General features: G+C 42.9%; 1 protein-coding gene across 5 annotated transcripts in view; it reads left to right on the top strand.

Moving 5' to 3' along the window:
• Positions 1–4,375: 4,375 nt before the first annotated feature.
• TRAPPC9 (trafficking protein particle complex subunit 9) overlaps positions 4,376–18,439 on the top strand; it is a 450,102-nt gene continuing 436,038 nt past the window's right edge. Inside the window, exons 1-3 of one of the 5 annotated variants that reach the window (XM_050970901.1) lie at positions 4,376–4,485; positions 6,173–6,773; positions 15,782–15,927. In XM_050970901.1, coding sequence (XP_050826858.1) covers positions 6,190–6,773; positions 15,782–15,927 — 730 coding nt within the window. In that variant the 5' untranslated portion in view covers positions 4,376–4,485; positions 6,173–6,189. Of the gene's footprint in view, positions 4,594–6,172; positions 6,774–15,781; positions 15,928–18,439 lie in introns of all 5 variants that reach the window. The other 4 variants (XM_050970902.1, XM_018914195.3, XM_050970903.1 and 1 more) reach the window with 4 other exon arrangements.

The following is an 18,439-nucleotide window of genomic DNA, read 5'->3' as shown; positions in this document are numbered from 1 at the left end:
CTCTGAGATCATCGAGTGCAACCTGTGACCGATCACCAGGTGGCTGTAGATTGATAAGGTCACACCCCTGAGCTTCCTTTTCTCCAGGCTAAACAGCCCCAGCTGCTCCTCGTCAGACTTGTGCTCCAGCCCCTTCACCAGCTTTGTGTCCCTTCTCTGGACATGCTCCAGCACCTCAACGTCCTTCCTAAATTGATGGGCCAGAACTGGACACAGCACTCGAGGTGTGGCCTCCCCAGGGCCCAGCACAGAGCGACAGTCACTGCCCTGGTCCTGTTGGCCACACTGGTGCTGACACAGAAGCCCAGGAGACCTCCTTGGTCAGCTGGGCACACCCCAGCTCATGTTCAGCTGCTGTCAGCCAGCACTTCTAGGTCCTTTTCCACCATGTCATTTTGTGCTGAGCAGCTTTCCAGTCACTCTTCCCACCTGGGTGGATTCCTGCTGCCCCAGGACAGGCAGGAGCAGCCTTGGGGCTTCCCCTTTCTCAGCTCTCATCAAGGCTCCTCAGCCCCAGGCTGGCACGGGAGGGTGGGGAGCTTGTTTGATGGCAACTGGGCATCTCCTGTGTTTATCCCGATTACAGGCCACTGCCTACAAAGTTGTTAACCCAAACTGTAATTACAGGCTGCTCAACACTTCTGCAGCTGTAGTACAGTACCAGGGAATGTGTCTGGTCATCCTGACACTTGTCAGAGCTGTGGGGGAGGTGGGGAGGGCACATGTAAACTATGTAGTGATGATGGGGCTGCATCTTCATTATTAACACATTCCCCACGTTTACACTGTGGGCATGCTGCATAGGAAGGTTGTAGCTGTAGGAAGGTAAAGTGCTTATGGTTGGGGTTTTGATGCTGGGATTGTCTGCTCCAGAAGTTTGCCTGTGCCTGTTTGGGTAAGAGCTGCAGGGTGAGTGAGCACTTTCAGAAGTGATGACACATTGTTTCCATTAATTCATTAATGGTTTCAATCAAAAAGTTTCCAGTATGCTTTACAAACAACATGCCTGATGGTTTGTATTGGTAAGAAATCTGCTAAGGCCATTAAATTATCTCTACTTACTATGACAGAGAAGAGCAGAACCTTTTCCAGAATTCACAATAATAATTCACATGGAATTTAGGGGAGAAGGGAATGTACCCATGAAGAATCATTAAATGAAAAACACAGGGAGTTTATTGACTGAATGTTGCTACCTTATACAGAATTTGCCGATTACATAAGGTCAAGGCTACAGATTATACTGATTTATTAATAAAATATAGCACCATGAGCAGTTGGAAGTGCAAGAATAACAACAATATATTATTAATTCCAAAATTACTGCATTTGGGGAGTAATCATCATTTATAGTTAGCTATTGCAGATAATCGGTATCTTTTAGGCTGTATAATCCTTTTGAGATTATATTTTATGTGAGGCCATTGTGTGATGTTATATCTGAAAGGAAGCAGAAGTATCCCGGGATGCTGTCTGGATGTCTGGAAGGATTGGTTTCTTTCTTCATCCTGACTATCTTGTGACATCTTGTGGAGATAGCTGACATTACTCCAGCAGTGAATTTCTCAAAAATACCACAGGGGTCTTTAATGATTTCAATATACAAATAAACCTCATCAAACTGCCATGATTTCAATGTACAAATAAACCTCATCAAACTGCCAGGATTTCTGAGGGTATTGAGCTTGGTGGTGGGAAGGCACCGGTGAAGTCTTGGGGTCTCTCGTTGGTCAGAGTGACCCCGAGATAACTTAGAAAGTCTTTTTTCCCAGCCCGGCGGTTGAGGAAGGAGTCAGAACTCTTCATTTCTCGGTCTCAAGGTTGTTTATTGTATCTTATCTATAAAATTCTTTCTCTTGTCCTGCCGAGGTCTGCTCAGCAAGACAGTCAGAGGCACTCTGCCTGCCCCTGGTGTTATGTCTTTATACTAAAAACTACATGTACAATATTTACAATAACTTTCCAATACCTGTCATCTGTGTTATTCTAAACCAATCTAAAAGTGCCAACATCACAGCAGATGATGGAGGTCAAGAAGAAGGAGAAAGGCTGGACATGCCCAGATTCCTCCATCTTGCCTCCCTGGACCCCCATTCTAAAAACCCCCAAAAAGTCTATTTTTCACCCCGTGATAAATTCACTATCATTCTACTTAAACTTTTGTGGCTTGTAATTCTTCACATAAGGTTGGTAATTGTTTTATCCAAGGGCTAAATCAAAGGCACAGGGGTCTTGTGCTCTGTGCCAAGGTCTCTGAACCCCCTGGGCAGGAGCTCGAGTCCTCCAGGGCAGCCAGAGGAATTTCCTGGGTTCTGACAGTGAAGGATCCTCTGAGCTCCTCAGAGCTGCTCTTTCCCCTCTGCCAGTGAGAACTTGGCCAGGTATAGTTGTCTCTGTGAGTCTCTGTCTCCTAGAGAAAGGACAAAGGGAGCAGGAGCTGCCCCTGGCAGGAGAAGGGAGGCTGTGAGTGACCAGGCTCAGCACACCCCATCCCTGTCTGGCCCTAAGGCCATGTTGCTGTTGGGCTTGGTCAGCTTCTGTCTGAGACTCTGAGGCCAGCTGGTGCTGCCATCTCTCCAGCTCATTTCCCTCTGGGAAATTTTGTCCATTTTTGGGAGATAACTGAAGGTCAAGGCTAAAGCTTGTTCAGTTCCTAGTTCCTTTTACGCTGCTGTTTTTCCTCATGTCTCCCAAACTAGGGAAACCCAAGAGGAGCAGAGAGACCTGCCTGGAGCCCACAGCTTGTGCCACAGTGGCTGAGGAGACCTGGGAAGAGGTTGTGGCCAGGTGAGGGTTAATCTCTTCTTCCAAGTAACAAGTGACAGTACAAGAGGAAATTATCTCAAGTTGTGCCAGGGGAAGTTTAGACTGGATATTAGGAAAACTTTCTCCAGCAAAAGGGTTGTTAACCTTTGGTAGCATCTGCCTAGGGAAGTGGTTGAGTCACCATCCCATGAGGGATATAAAAGCCATGTAGATGGGGCTCTTAGGGACATGGTTTAGAGGTGACCTTGGCAGTACTAGGTTAGACTTGATGATATTAAGGGTCTTTTCTAACCTAAATGATTCTGTGATTCTACCTAAATGCAATTGTTCATCCAAAGTTTTCAAACACTGCGAGTTCTACTGAAGTTAATTTGTTGGAGTGACACTACTTTAGGTCATGGCATGGCCCCTTTATGAAACGCTGCAATAAGGTGTCCCTGGACCCTTCTCCAGGCTGAGAAACTCAAACTTTCTCAGGCTGTCTCCACAGGAGGGGCACTTTAGCCTTCTGATGATTTCCATGGCTTCCCCTGGACCCACTCCAAGAAGTTTCTTGTACTGGGGATTCCAGACCTGGATGAAGCACTGCAGGTGAGGTCTCACCAGAGTGGAGCAGAGGGGCAGAATCCCCTCCGTCACTTGCTGCCCGCACTGTGGGATCAACCCAGGACATGCTTGGCTTTCAGGATGCAAGTGCACACATGGCCAGCTCACATCCAGCCTCTCATCCACCAGCACCCCCAAGTCCTTCTTGGTGGGGCTGCTCTCAATCAGCCTGTGTTGATACCGGGCTTTGGTCATCCAGGTGCAGCATCTCACACTTTGCCTCACCGAACATCATTAAGGTTCCCACATCCTCTATCAAAAATTCATCTGAACTCTCATACAAAGCTCATACTTCTGGAGTTTTTATACTTCCAGTTTTCAAGATTTTGCCATTTAAGCTACATGACTGAGAACTCCTCTCAGAGGAAGATCTCCCTCTTCTCAAGGAGGCTCAGGGGGGACCTCATTGCTCTCTACAACTACCCTCAAAGGAGCTTGTAGTGAGCTGGGGCCAGCCTCTTTTGCTGTGCCAACGGTGTGAGGATCAGAGAAAATGGATTTAAGATGAGAGAGGGGAGATGCAGATTAGATATTCGAAAAAAAAGGTTTTTTTACTATTCGGGTGGTCCGGCATTGGAATACACTGCCCAGGGCGGTGGTGGAATCACCATTCTTGGGAGGGTTTCAGAGGCATCTGAGTCTGGCAATGTGGTTTAGGGGTTACAGTGGCAGTGCTGGGTTGACAGTTGCACTGGATGATTCTATGACACCAGACCAATTTCGGGATTTGGGAATGCCAGGGAGGCTCACTTCGTTCTAAGGGCTAGCTAGAGCCCTTTAGGTTTTCATACTGTCGGCTAAAATTCACCAGGTGAATCAGTCATTCGTCCACTCCTATTTTGCGTTCCTCTTGGAGCAACGCCTCATGTTCCCAGGCAGAGGCTTCCAGTCCCCGTGGAAGCCCCGGGAGCAGCACCGCGGACAACGGCGGAAAATCGCCTCGCTCCCCTCACGACTCTCCCGCCATGGCCGGCCGCGCATGCGGGGCGGAGCGGCCATTGCCGTCAGTTCCGGCGGCAGCGGGGCGGCTCCTGTCCCGGCTGTGAGTGCCGCTTCCCCGCCTAGCGCCCGGCAGCCGCGTCCCCCTGTCCTAGAGCGGTTCCTGTCCCGGCTGTGAGTGCCGCTTCCCCGCTTACCGCCCGGCAGCCGCGTTCCCCCGTCCGGGCTGTGAGTGCCGCTTCCCCGCTTACCGCCCTGCAGCCGCGTTCCCCCGTCCCGGCTGTGAGTGCCCCTTCCCCGGTTACCGCCCAGCAACCGCGTCTCCCCGTCCTAGAGCAGTTCCCGCCCGGGCTGTCAGTGTCTCTTCCCCGATTACCGCCCGCCGTCACTGCCCAAAGACCTGTTCCTGCCCGGGCTGTCAGTGTCCCTTCCTCGGTTGCCACCCGGGAGTCTCTCCCCCAGAGCAGCTCCCCCGCGCCTTTCGCTGTCCCTGACGGAGCTTAGGGGGGTGTGCGCCTCCGCCGCGCTTGGCTCTTCTGCAGTTCATTCCTTTTCCCTAGACTTGGCCGGCCCAAAACGGCGTGTGCCCGGGGACAGGCAAAGGGGGGAGCTTCCAGCCGCTGCGGCCTCTGCTGGGGGAAGTGCCCGGACGGGGCTGCTGCCCTGGGAACGGGGCTGCTGCCCTAGGAACGGGGCTGCTGCCCTGGGAATGGGGCTGCTGCCCTAGGAACGGGGCTGCTGCCCTGGGAATGGGGCTGCAGCCTGGGAATGTGGCTGCTGCCCTGGGAACGGGGCTGCTGCCTTGGGAACGGGGCTGCAGCCTGGGAATGGGGCTGCAGCCTGGGAATGGGGCTGCACCTTGGGAATGGGGCTGCAGCCTGGGAATGGAGCTGCTGGGCAGACCCCGGGCAGTGCGGTGGGACAAGGGAGCTGCAGTCCATAGTTCTGAGGAGCCCGTTTCCTCAAGGCATCTGTTTCTCTGTCACCTGTGTCCCCGTGGGCTCGGAACTCGTTCTGCTTCTAAAACCAATGGTGTCAAATCTAAAGCTGGGCTGAGTTTGTGTTGTTTTGTTTTGTTTAGTCCGTGTGTTTGTTTTTGTGGAGGTTTGGGGTTTTGTTTGTGGCTTTTTGGTGGTATTTACAGTTGAGGGCTTTGGAGCTGAAATTCATGAGGGGATCTGTGGGGTCCAGGAGGTTTTAGACGTGAAAGGATTCAGGGATGTGCATCTTCATTCAAGACTCAGTTGCAGTGCAGTAATCGGTTTTAGAGAGCTCAGGAGAAAAGGGATTCTAAATACATGAACGTAAAGGCAGAAAACATTGCCTGGTCCTTTCCTATGTGTGTTTTGAGAAAGCAAGACTTTGCTTTTCCTCAAAATTAGGTGTTCTGGTTCTGATTTTCCTCTGCTTGGCCATGTGCGAACACTGACAGCTGTGTAAAGTTTGGTGATCCTGATTTGGTGCCTGTTTGCATCTCACTGCACGCAATTTTGCATATTTCTCCAAGAAAATGGGACTGAAGAGCCTGAGTCTGACAGGCTGTCCCGAGCTGGTATTTCTACCTAGTGGCTGCAGTAGAGACTTGTATGAGCTCGCTTGTGGCTGCACAGGGAATGAGATTCACTTGGAAAGCCCTTATTTACAGAGTTTTGTTTGACAAGTGACTAAAAGTACTCCTTGTGCACAGTGCAACGTCAGTAGGTTGCATGGTTGAAGATTTAGTAAAATAATGAAACAAACAGTGGTATTGTAGCACATAAATTCAGGCTGCAGAAGTGTTTAGCATCAAAGCCTTGGTTTGATTCAACAACCCCGTGTACTTCTGAAGGTTAACAAATAATATGCGTTTTTCTTTCACTAGCCTGCAGTTGATGCAAAATGAGTGTTCCTGACTACATGCAGTGTGCTGAGGATCATCAGACCCTCCTGGTCGTGGTTCAGCCCATTGGCATTGTCCCTGAAGAGAGCTTTTTCAGGATCTACAAGCGCATTTCAGCCGTGAGCCAGGTGAACGTGCGCGACTCGCAGCGAGTGCTCTACATCCGATACAGGCACCACTATCCCCCAGAGAACAACGAGTGGGGGGATTTTCAGACACACCGCAAGGTCGTGGGGCTGATCACGATCACAGAGTGCTCTTCAGCAAAGGAATGGCCTCAGACTTTTGAAAAATTCCATCTTCAGAAGGAAATGTACGGCTCTACTCTCTATGATTCCCGGTTGTTTGTCTTTGGGCTTCAAGGAGAGATTGCAGAGCAGTCCCGCACAGATGTGGCGTTTTATGCCAGTTATGATGAGTGTGAAACTGTGGAGAAGAGAATAGAAGATTTTATCGAGTCCCTCTTCATAGTGCTGGAGTCCAAACGTCTTGACAGAGCCACTGATAAGTCTGGAGACAAGATCCCCCTGCTCTGTGTTCCTTTTGAGAAGAAGGATTTTGTAGGTCTGGACACCGACAGTAGGTAAGCAGCTACTTTTGTCAGCTCACAAGTCTTAAAAAGCCCCATCTGTGGCGCTTGCCAGCCTTTAGGATAAGCCTATTAGGACAGGGTGAGCCTTGTTCCAACAGAGCTGTGCCCTGATCTTTCTGTGTTTGCTTGCTGTAGTTTTAAGAGAATTTAATGTGTAGTCTCACCATATTTGATGTTCTGAGCTTGTTTTTATACATACATTTAATTGATGAAGCTCATCAAATAGCAGGAAGAAGTCACAGGAGTGGTTTGACAGATTCTGCTGTAATGAGACTTGCTGGAAAACTTCCAGTGTTTTATATATATACAGTATTAATAAAAAGATTCAGTTAGCATCAATGAAACTCTGTTTATATCATGTTGAGTAGTATTTGACTATCCTACTTACTGTATTTTTTCTCTTTAAATCTCTATCTACTTTTTCATTCTATGAGACAATGACTGTTTATTTTGATGGTGAAGTCCAGCCTCTTTCCCTGTCCTTCTTTGTTTTATGTAATTTTTTATTACCACTTTTTCCCTGTCTTGTTTTGCTACCTGTTTGGTTTTTTTTGTATGTTAGAGTTTTCTTCCCCCATTTTTCCTTCCTCCTCATTTGCATATTCATCTGTCAGATTTGAGTGTTGCATAGTTCCTGTGCAAGGGATAAGTAATTCTGGCTTGATAGCTACAGGCAGGTGCAAAATCTGTTTGACTCTGCTGTTTGCAGTCAAATCCAGGGGATGGAAGCATCCACCTTTTGTCCTGGCAGAGAGAGAGTTGGGGAAGCCTTATGAAAACTCAGGCTGTGTGTGGAAATAGTGGTGTTCATATCAGAGGTTTTTATTGTGTGTAAAAGCTCAGAGGTGTCCAGGCAGGTTTGTGCAGCTTTTAGATCAAATTAATCAGCTCTGCCTGCATTGTTGGTCCTGGCCTTGGAAATAGGAAGAAAGCATTCCAGGTTTGTAATTAGTTTGAAGTCTTGTGTTAAATTATCTGTGGTGGCTTGAAGGACCATCAGTACCCCAGTGCCCTGCTCCTCTTTGGTGAGCACTTGAACTGGCTCTGACTTGTTGGTCCCTGTTTGTCCCTGCACTATTCTTCAGTTATCAGTATGAATTACTATGTTACTGCTTTTTGCACCTGGGTGGTAAAATTGAGACGTTTGGATAAGATGTGTTTTGAATCTTGTCTTTAATTACTCAGCTTGAATGAAATTTGGCTGAATGTAATCAAAATTTCCTGTTACAAATAGGTAGAAAATGATAATTGTTGGCCAAGAATCTCAAAATCAGAATGGATTCTGCTGTTCAGTTGTGTCTTCTAAAAAATTGTGATTTGGAAATGGTGTCTTAGATGAATGACTTATTTCTGAGCAGTGGCTGTGTTGTAACTAGTGGGAAATACTCCTTGTGAAGCTCTGAGCTGGTGGGGAGCTGGAGTGACAGCAGAATGTGTGCCCACACATCTCCAAGCAGGTGTTTGATGCTGTTGCAGTGAGGAGTTCAAACAGATTCAGTGTGATGCTTCAGTTCTTTGCAGAATGGAAGGTGTGTGACCCTGCCTGTAGACACAGGGGTTCATCCAGAGTTAATCACTGGCTCAGCTCTGCACACACCCTTGCTGGCAGGTTTGAATACCAAACAGGTTTTCAGTAAGTCTGGATCAATGGATGCACTTGAAATGTTTGCTGCACCAAACTGCTCAAGGAAAAGGTGTTAAATATTCTAATTTTTCAGTTCAGTAGTGAGAAAGTTCTTCAGTTCTATTTTACTGTGGAGTTAGTACTTCTGATTGTTTTAAAACTTAGGATTTATACATTAAAACTTCAGAAAGCTGAATGAAAATATATTTCTAGCACAGAAACCTTTCTAGGCATCTTTCATGTAGCCTGATGCATTTCTGCCCTCTGTTCTAAAGCAGAAACTCAGGTCCATGGAATAAGGATCAACTCAGTTCAGTTTATTAAACTAACTTACACTTTCAAGCCAAAGTCTTTGGATGTGAGCCAGTGATAGTAACATTGCATTTTATTATTTGTGAGTTTTTTTGGTGCTTGGGATGCAGTTCACAGGATTTTATTTTAGCACATTCCCTTCTGTAGTGACAGATTGACTAATTAAGGGAAATCACTTCATACCAGGGAGAGACAGGGCTAGGAAGGACCTTCTTCAATAGAGAGCAGTTTCTGTTTTTGCAAGATTGGATGTGTAATTCTGATCAGGGAGGGCTCAAAGTTGTTTGAATGCAGGAAGTGGATACATCTGGTAGAACAACTTTTGCTACTTTGTTGGTTTTGAGTCTGTCAGCATAATGATTTTTCAGAAAGAAATAAAAACATGATGATCTTCAGATAGTGAGGCAAAGGAAGCAGCTTTTTCTAGAACAGGTAGAAATTTCTGAAGGGTAAAAGGCAAAGAAAGTCCCTTGATATTTTCCGTATACTTTCTGTCTGTTTGCAATTTTTGTATATAATGTATCCTGACCTCCCAGTCAGTGTGCAACCAATTACTTAAAACCACAAATGTTCTCTATTAAATAAATGTCAGAGAAGGCACACTCTGTTCTTGTAACAGAGGGTGTGTCTCTGCTGCTGTAATTGTGGATACCTGCTTAGGCTAAAAAAAACCATATATTTTCCTATATCCTCTAAAATTGAAGTTAAATGGCAGTGTGTAGCAAAGGTATAATTAAATCTGTGGTGCAGCTGTAACCTGGAGCTGTTGGGGTGATAGATTGAGGGAAATATGCTAAGAATTTACATGGGCCACATAATTCTGATCACATGGTTTGGAGACTAATTAAAACTATTGAACATAGTTTGTATCTTAAAAGATACTCTTCTCCAAGTATTTTATGGTCAAATATTAAGGTTAATACTTATATGATGATCAGGGCTTTAAATATAAACCTGATCTTCTCCCTCACCCAGTTAGAAGACTTTCATTAGCTTGGTTGCATGATAATTGCCATTGAAGTCAAATGATTGGCTTCCTTTAAGATGCAAAGCTCATAAATTAGGAAGATTAATTATTATTTCAAATAAGGCAATTCTTGGGAAAAGTAAGGATTATCTTTGTCTTTTGCAAGTTGCTTGTATAATGAGCAGGAGAGACACATTCCCAGAGCTGACTGAGATGACAGCATACACAAACTCACTGCATTTTGTGTGTAGAAGAACTTTTTTTTGGCTGGTAGAGAACTTTATGTATGAAAAATAGTGGGTTAAGTCCTAAAATGTTTTAAAGAAATGTTGTCCTGTTGAACAGAAATTGTAGGATTGAGAGGCTGACCTTGGGTTAATTCCTGGAGTATTCAGCCAAGTGGGGATTTTGGCAAATTGATTTATTTTTTCTTTCTGTTTCTTCAGCTGTAAATGGAATAAAATATTTATGTGGTCACAGGGCTGCTAGGATAGTTGAAAAAGTTTCTGAAGTCAGTTGCACTTGATAGTTATTTGTAGAGGCTGGGAGATTGATGGAGAACAATGGAAACACATGTTCTCATGATGATAAAAATGTCCTACAAACTGAAAACTAGGAAATATATGTGCCAGAAATACTGAAAATCCCATTTGTTTTAAGTTTTCTATTTTATTTCTCTTTTCAGCTAAAAATAAACATACTTAAGTATGATTGTAAATCTACTTGGATAAGCTCATTGTAATGTTGTTTACATCAGTTTGTGTCTTAGGTTCTTTCTTTGTTTAATACTGGCATCATTTAATGCTGTGGAGGGATGAGGATGTAGGGCCCTGTTTATAGAAGTGTCATAGCTGGGATTTGTGCACTGGTTTATCAAAGTTGATGATCTCAGTATGTGTATGTGGCTGTTAATTTTCTTTCTGTTCTCTGTCTTTCTAATTTCTGTTTTGTTCCTTTCTGTTTTTTCCCCCCCCCTTCTTCTCTCATACTGCCCTGTGAGTTTGTTGTTGGGTCTAAAAAGGTAGGATGTGATTGTGTATCTTTGAAAATAGTTAGCTTTTTCCCATGTCCTGCCTCTTCACTTCGCCTTCATTGCATATTTTAGTGTTGCTTTTTATCTTTATTTTTTCAGTACACACAAAAATAATTGCTGCCTGGAGCCTCACCACTGCAGCTGCCCCCTTTCGGCGCATTTGGCAATTATATTTGGTAGCAATGCTGAGTTTTTTTGTAGGACACACATAGTCTGCTTAGGTGGCTGCTGGCCTCTGGAATTTGCTTTATTTTTTAAACTCCAAAGCCATGAAGCTGTTGCTGCCTGTGTTTGATTTCCAAATTCAAAAGTTCTGGCAGTTGATCCAATGCCGTAGCTGTGTCTCTTGAAGTCTGGATAATGTTATGATTGGTGATATCTATAGTTCTGCATGCTAACTGGAATTAGTAGAACTTGATGGAAATTTTTGTTGGAGCATTTTGCATGAATACACTTTTGAGAATTGATTTTGCATGTTTCTTGTTTGTAAATTTAGCCAAATTTTGAGGATCCAGAAATTCCGTCAAACTTGTTTCTGGATGGTTTGGAGTGAAAATAAATTCTGTCTTAAAATATAACACTATTGCAGTAAATTTTCCATTAAATTATCCTGGGATACTAGAAAAGAGCTGGAGATGAAAGAATAAAGCACATATCCTATAGAGCAAAGAAGGCAGAAATGGAAATCAAGTAGTTCTTCGTAGTTCCTGGAACAGATTTATTGTCCTCCACTTTGATGTGGTAGCAGTGGTCACTGGTCATGATTGTGGTGATTCCTGTGAATAGAAGAGTGTGTTTTCTAGAGCATTAACCCAACTAACTTTAGCAAATAGGATTTTAAAGTAGTTTTGTAGTCAGTGGAATTTTTCTGTGTGGTGAGGACCTTCAGAAGAGGAGTTTGGGTGACTGACACCAAGGAGCATTCCGTGGGTGGTCCTGCCTGAGGTGGCACTGCCTTCCCTGGGGGTGTTTCTGAGTGCATCACACTCAGGAGGGGGTTTGTAGGGGGAGACTTTGGGTGCTTCTTCGAAATTTATTGTTGTAAATGATCTTCTAGAGGAAAAATTAATAGGAGCTGCTCTTGGCAGTAGGGTGCTGCAAGAACTGGCCTAGAGAAAGGTTGTCCTCTTATCCTACAGGAAGTAATTGTTAATTTATGTGGGCTTCCTGTCCCTAAATAGATTAGGATTAAGCAGGAGAAAGATTAAATATTTAAACAGTGTTTTGATAAAAAGTAATTCAGAGAGAAGATATCTGTAAGCTTCTCACTTTCAAGTTCTTCAGCTAAAGCTGTGAAGCAAAACTATCTCAGTATTAAAATGAGCAATCATCATTTTCTGCTGAGACATATATTCATATATATATATATATGAATATACATGCAATAGGACATTTTTCCCATTAAATTTGCACCCCAGGATGCACAAAAGAAGAATGAGTCCCTTGGACATGATTTTAAGGGCCTGATTCTGTAGATATTAGATTATTTTAAAAAGAGGCTTCCCAACGGTGAAATGAATTAAGTTTTGCTGTCTGTGGAGAGTGGGTTTCGTTTCCATGAAGTCTTTGCCTTTTGTCTTTTTGGACATACTTGAAGTAATTGAATTCACTGTACTTAATTGTGACTGCCTAATTAAGACAGTTTATACATTTGTTTGTACAAACTTACTCTGTAATTAGTGTAATTAGTGAGGATGGCAATGACTTGCAGGGACTGTAGGAAATGAATCCTGTCTTGGCAATACCTTGAAGAGCCTAAAAATAGGTGGAGTGAATTCAGTTTTTGAATAATTAATAGTAAATTTCTTCATCACCAGGAATAAATTATCTGGTTTTCTATAAATAAAGGAGAGTTTCTCAAAGAACAGTGGTTTTATGAGCAATATTTATTGATGTCTGGGTGAATAAATGCCTTCAAACTTCAGATATATTGACTGGGCATAAATCAGCAGCAGAATTAGGTTAGGAAGAGTTGGTGGTGAGGCTGTGTGATTGAAACTATTCTGGTATCAGGTCCTGATTTAGGAGTCAGGCATCATCTCTTTTCCTTTGCTGTATGACTCATATTTATGAACTTAATCATGTGCTAGCTGGAAAATCTGGATGAAAGCTTATAAAGTACAGTTTTGAGAGAATAAGAACTTTAATTTGTTCATAAACATAAAGATTGCTTGAAAGCATAGAGACGGAGGAATTGGAAGCAGTGGCATCTTTGAGAGGAATTATTGCTGGGTAAGGAAACAGTCATTCTCCAATTCCACTACTTATGTAAAAAACAAAAAAAAAGTTAAAGCAATTTAAAATTTACAATGTTATTTTCATTCTGGAGTGCAGAGAGTAGGAAAATCTGATTTATAATTAATTTAAACTCTCCTGTACAATGCTGATTCCAGATTGTGAATGAACTTTTTGATGGAGTTATTTTTCTATAACTCAAAGCTTAGACTGAAATCTTGGTAAGATTTGGTGCCCTTCCATAGTTCATACAGAGCAGCTTTAGCTTTCACTTTGAATTCTCTTACATTTTTGTTCCTAAAAGATCTATAAAATACATGCTTGTTGAAAAATAAAAGACAAATATTTCACTTCCTGACTCATCTGAAAGATGAAGAACAACAGTTGTATTGAGCTTCATTTAATATCAACATATCAACACCTTCACATCAATTGTGAATATGGTGTGGTAGATCAGAAAAGCGCAAACATTTATATAGGAATGATTTGTAGCTTTTTAGATGGAGAGAAGCAATAGGAGACCTATTGCTTGTCTCCTTTTATTATTATTTTTTTTTTGTAGACAATAACACTGGTTCTGATAGCTTCTCTCTTCAGTTTTTATAAGGCTATTGTCTGTACTTCTAGATATTTTTTCTTTTTCAATTTCTGTCCCCTGTCCAAATAAATCAGTTACTTTCTCTTCATCTCCTTTTTCCAAACCAACTGCTAGGAATGAGACATTATTTGGTGGCTGAAAAGATGCTTCTCTGTGGTGTAAACTACCCAAGCCAAACTGATAGCCTAGAAGGCAAATAAACCAGTGACATGGAATTGTTTGGATTCTTGCCATTCCTCCTGGCCTTTCTGCCTTCAAATCTAAAGGAAATAAATGAATGTCCTTATTCCTACCCTTACATTTCGTATGTTCTGTGCCTCTTCTCCTTTTGTCATTTCTATGTTACAGATTTCATGAGGACAGTTGGTTCAGATGCCTTATGGAGATTGTTTCAGTGACATTTCAGTTCATCCCTGGGGTCCTCTGGGAAGTTCCTCACTTGAAAAAAAAAACCCACTGCCCCAAACTGGTTTCATTCCATAACATTGGCATTCCTTTTATATTCTGGTCTCACTCCAGGGAATAAGAGCTCAGCATCTGGAGTGGGGGTGTAACCTTAGGGATTGTTTTGGGTTTCTTTTTTGTTTAAAGTTGCTAAGTTCAAATAGTCTCAGTAACTTTTTAAAAAATCAAAGGCTGGTTTGGGCTGGAACAAACCTTAAAGATCCTCTCCTTCCAGCTCCTCTGCCATGGGCAGGGACACCTTCCACTAGACCAGGTTGCTCCAAGCCCCATCCAACCTGGCCTGGAACACTTTCAGGGATGGAGCATCCACAGCTTCTCTGGACAACCTGCTCAACTTAATTTAAATTAAATTAATTAAATCTCCTAAAAGCTCAAAGTTTACAACTATATCAATCCAAGTTGGTTCTTTGTATTTTTATCAGATTCTTTGGATTTCATGTATACAATAAAGAATGACATCTGCAGCAATTCTTCTAATTAAATTTTCTTTTTTGATAGACTTTTATTTTAGTTTAAACTATCCAAAGAAATAAGAGTCTGTTTTTCCTTGGTGTGATGTTTGTAAAGTAAACTTTCATACCTCTCTGAATGTACTTGGAAGGCACTGTTAGAACAACAAGATATAGTATTGAAAATAACATAGATAAATTAATAAAATATCTCAATTGACATTTAAATTTCTTCCTCATAAAACAATTTTATAATTATAGTGCAAGGACATTCTTGCTAGGGAATAGTTTTTCAGGAGGGAGAACAGGAGTATTTTTCATGGATTTGGGAGAACAGAGTTGTTCTGAACTATCACTTCAGCAATGAGGAGTTCTTTAAGTCCAGTGTGTCTTGCTTTGCATCTGTTACTTTTTAAACTTTTCTTTAGCTGAAATGTGCTAAAAAAACAAACAAAATGGAAGGATTAGTGCCTTTGTCACACAGATTTATGCCCAAGTTGCCTTTTCAGCTGTACCAAGGTGTCTGTTGAATATTTTCAATAGGTTTTGTCATTTTGTCTGTTCATTTGGGAAGAACATCACCATTTATTTTAACATGTAAAAAAAGAGTAGGAGGAGAAACCCTGTCAGCTGTTACCTGAAGTGATGGTGCTTTTTCACTCATCATCCCTTTAAAAGAAGGGTCTGGGAGCAGGGGGAGGTTTGTGAGGTCTGGGGGGGTCTGAGGGGGCTCTGGGCCCCCAGTACCTTTGGGCTGTATGTGGAGAGGGTCTCAGCAGAGGAGACAGGCCCAGAGCAGGATTTTGGAAAGGTCACCTTTAATATGCTCAGAGCCAAAAGGTGAGGGATTCCATGGGAGCATCCATGGAGTTGTAGGATTTATTCTAGAACAGCTTCCTCCGTGGAAGCACAGGAACAATCCATCCCCTGCTGAGGGACAGGAAAAAGGCAGAACAAGAGACCACCCTGGCTTAACAGTGAGCTTTTGGATGTACTGGAAAAGCAAAAAAGTGGCATATCAGCTATGGCAAGGCAGCCAAATACTCACTGTAGTCTGCAGGAACCTTGCTTTGGAGTTTTTCAGGGCACGTGACTCTAGCTGTGTAGTCAAAACGCGATACATTACTTTTTTCTAATATATCCTCAAATTGTTGGTCCTTTTGCACATTACATTAGTTAGCATTCATATTTGCTTAGAGTCAGAGAGTAAATCAATGTTGATCTGCCATGAAGGAGGGAAGAAAACTGCCTCGAGGTGTTTGTTAGCCCAGAGCAGCATTCCCTGGCAGTACCTGAAGTGCACCTCTCTTTTGCAGACACTACAAGAAGCGCTGCCAGGGCCGCATGCGGAAGCACGTGGGAGATCTGTGCCTGCAGGCTGGCATGCTGCAGGATTCCCTGGTGCACTACCACATGGCAGTGGAGCTGCTGCGCTCTGTCAACGACTTCCTCTGGCTTGGAGGTAGGACTTGGGTGGTGGCAGTTGGAATCTCAAGTAAATCAAATTATCCTTGATAATTTCCTTAGGTGTTGTGAAAAGTAGTAATGATTTTAGTCACCAAAATCTGGATATCAGGTGTGAGTTATGTGGAAAACGCCAATCACTCGTTTTTAAGATTTTAAAAGTTTAATAGTAATAAAATGGTTATAAAAATAATAATATAATTAGAGTAATAATAATTTGGACAATTTGGATTAGTACGATAGGAGACAATAGAAACAAAGAGTTACAGACTTCTCGGTACCTTTTCTGGGCAACATAAGCCTGAAAAAGGACACCCGTTAACAGAGGATTAACCCTTAAAAACAACAGCCTGTTGCATATTCACACACCTCATACATGATGCATAAATGCCATTCAAACACAGGATTCTGTCTGGTCAGGGTCCGCTTCTTCCTCTGAATCCTGACAGCATCGTCATGGCTGAGCAAGGCAGGAAGAAGTTAGTTTCTTCTGCTAATGGGGCAATAAATTCTCTTTTCTCTGAAAGATTTAGGTGTCCTGTGGCTGCTGTCTGGTGCCAGTCCTTTCTTTAGAAAAAAAGTATCCTACATAGCATAGTTTCTATTTTAACATTATGTTACAACCTAAAACTATATTTAACACACTACTTAAGAAAATTAATGCAGCATAGCTTTCTAACATAACACATATAGTATTCATTTTAATATTTGTGAAAAGCCAATCATAAAATACGCATTTTTCATGAAGAAGAATGAAGTTTAAGCAAAACTTCAATAAGATATGAGAATGGTCATGGTCATGACGTAGTCATAACACATGAGAAAGGAATGTATTTAGGAATGTTAAACAGGATAAATTGTGTGACTGTAGTACTTAAAAAAAATTGTGTCTGATTTTTTCATGATTCCTTGGAAAGTATTTGATTTTTATTCACTGGGTTGTATAGGTGTTTTAAAAATATTTCCTATGGGTGTCCACTGTGGACTGTTAGGAAGAGATTTTTGCCTTTACATCTCTTAAAGCTGCAAGTGTTAAACTTCCACTGGCATATCTTCCTTTCATATTAGGTTTAGGATTTGCTTTTTTCTCCCTGCCTTTCCTCCATTCTTTCCTTTTTTCCCCATGCCTGCTTTTTGTTATTTATTGGCCATACAAATGATCTTTGAGCACAATTTCTGCTTCTCAGTTTCATACCTTTCAGGACAATCACTGTCTCCAGTTCTGCTTTTAGCTTTCCTTATCTTCCTAGTGGCCCTGTAGATTACATGCAATGAAAACCTTAACACCTTTTGACCTCCCACTTCTTTCCTTCTGCAATTCCAAAAACTTAAATGGCTCAGGATTCCTCAAATTCTACCTAGAGACCTTCCAATCCAAATAGTTTGATAAGTCTGTAAGTCTGATCTCCTGCTTTTATCATGGCCAGTTATATCAGGTTGTTCAGGGACCTGTCCAGTTGAATTCAGGCATATTTAATGATGGAAGTTAAATAGTCTTTGAGCAACTTGTTCTAACATTTTGTTGGTTATAATTTGAAAAAACTCAGCAACAAAACATAAATTTGTCTTAGCTTAAAGCAGAATTTCTTGTGTCCACTTCTGTTGACTCTTATCTGGTCACTCTGGCATCTCTGAGAAGCTCCTGCCTCCATCTCTTCCCTACTGGGTGTTTTAAAGGCAGCAGGAGCACTAGCCTTCAGCCTCTTGCTCTGTAAGGCTGAGCAAACTCAGTTCTCTCTGCTTTCATATGCCAGGAGCTCCAGTCCTCCAGCCCTTCTGATGGCCTCCCACCAGCCTTGCTTTGGGATGAGGCTCCTGCCAGCCTCTGTCTCCAGCCTGGCAAGTTCTCTCTGCATTAAGGCCTGCCCTCCAGTTTGGTGTCACCCAGGAAGTTTCTGGGTGTGCTCTATGCAATCATCCCTGCAGTTAATGAAGGCCTTGTCCCCCTGAGGACCCCACTGGTCACAGGCAGCCATTTGGCTGATCACAAGCCTTTGAGTCTGGCTGTCCAGTTGATTTTCCACCTGCTTTATAGTCCAGCTATCCCAATCTTCCTGATTTGGCTGCAAGCATTCTGTGGAGACCATGTCCAAAGATGTTTTGAAAGCCAAAATACACAACATCCACTGCTGTTCCTTTGTCCACTGAGCTTAGCATCTCCTCAGAGGGGGCAGTGAGGTTGCCAAAGGCTGTTTTCTCCTCAATAAATCGATGTGAGCTGTTCACAGCCACCTTCTTTCACTTGATGTGCTTCCAGCAGGATTTCTTGGAGCCTATCCAGGGAGCTGATGTTGATCCATGCGTGCTGGTACTTCCTTCTCAAAGAAGATGACATTTCCATTTTCCCAGCCACTAGAAACCTCCCTCAATGAGCATGAACCTGTTGGAGGTGTCCAGAGAGTGGTTTTTACCTTGGTCAGCTCTCTTGGCTTCTTACCTGGTTTTGTGGAATTGCATCCAGTTGGATTAAGTGCTTTTCATGTGAGCTTCCTCTACTGTGACAAGTTCTT

This window comes from Serinus canaria, chromosome 2 (assembly GCF_022539315.1).
Source record: "Serinus canaria isolate serCan28SL12 chromosome 2, serCan2020, whole genome shotgun sequence".
Lineage (NCBI taxonomy): Eukaryota > Metazoa > Chordata > Aves > Passeriformes > Fringillidae > Serinus > Serinus canaria.
This window is presented reverse-complemented; position numbering and strand designations above follow the sequence as displayed.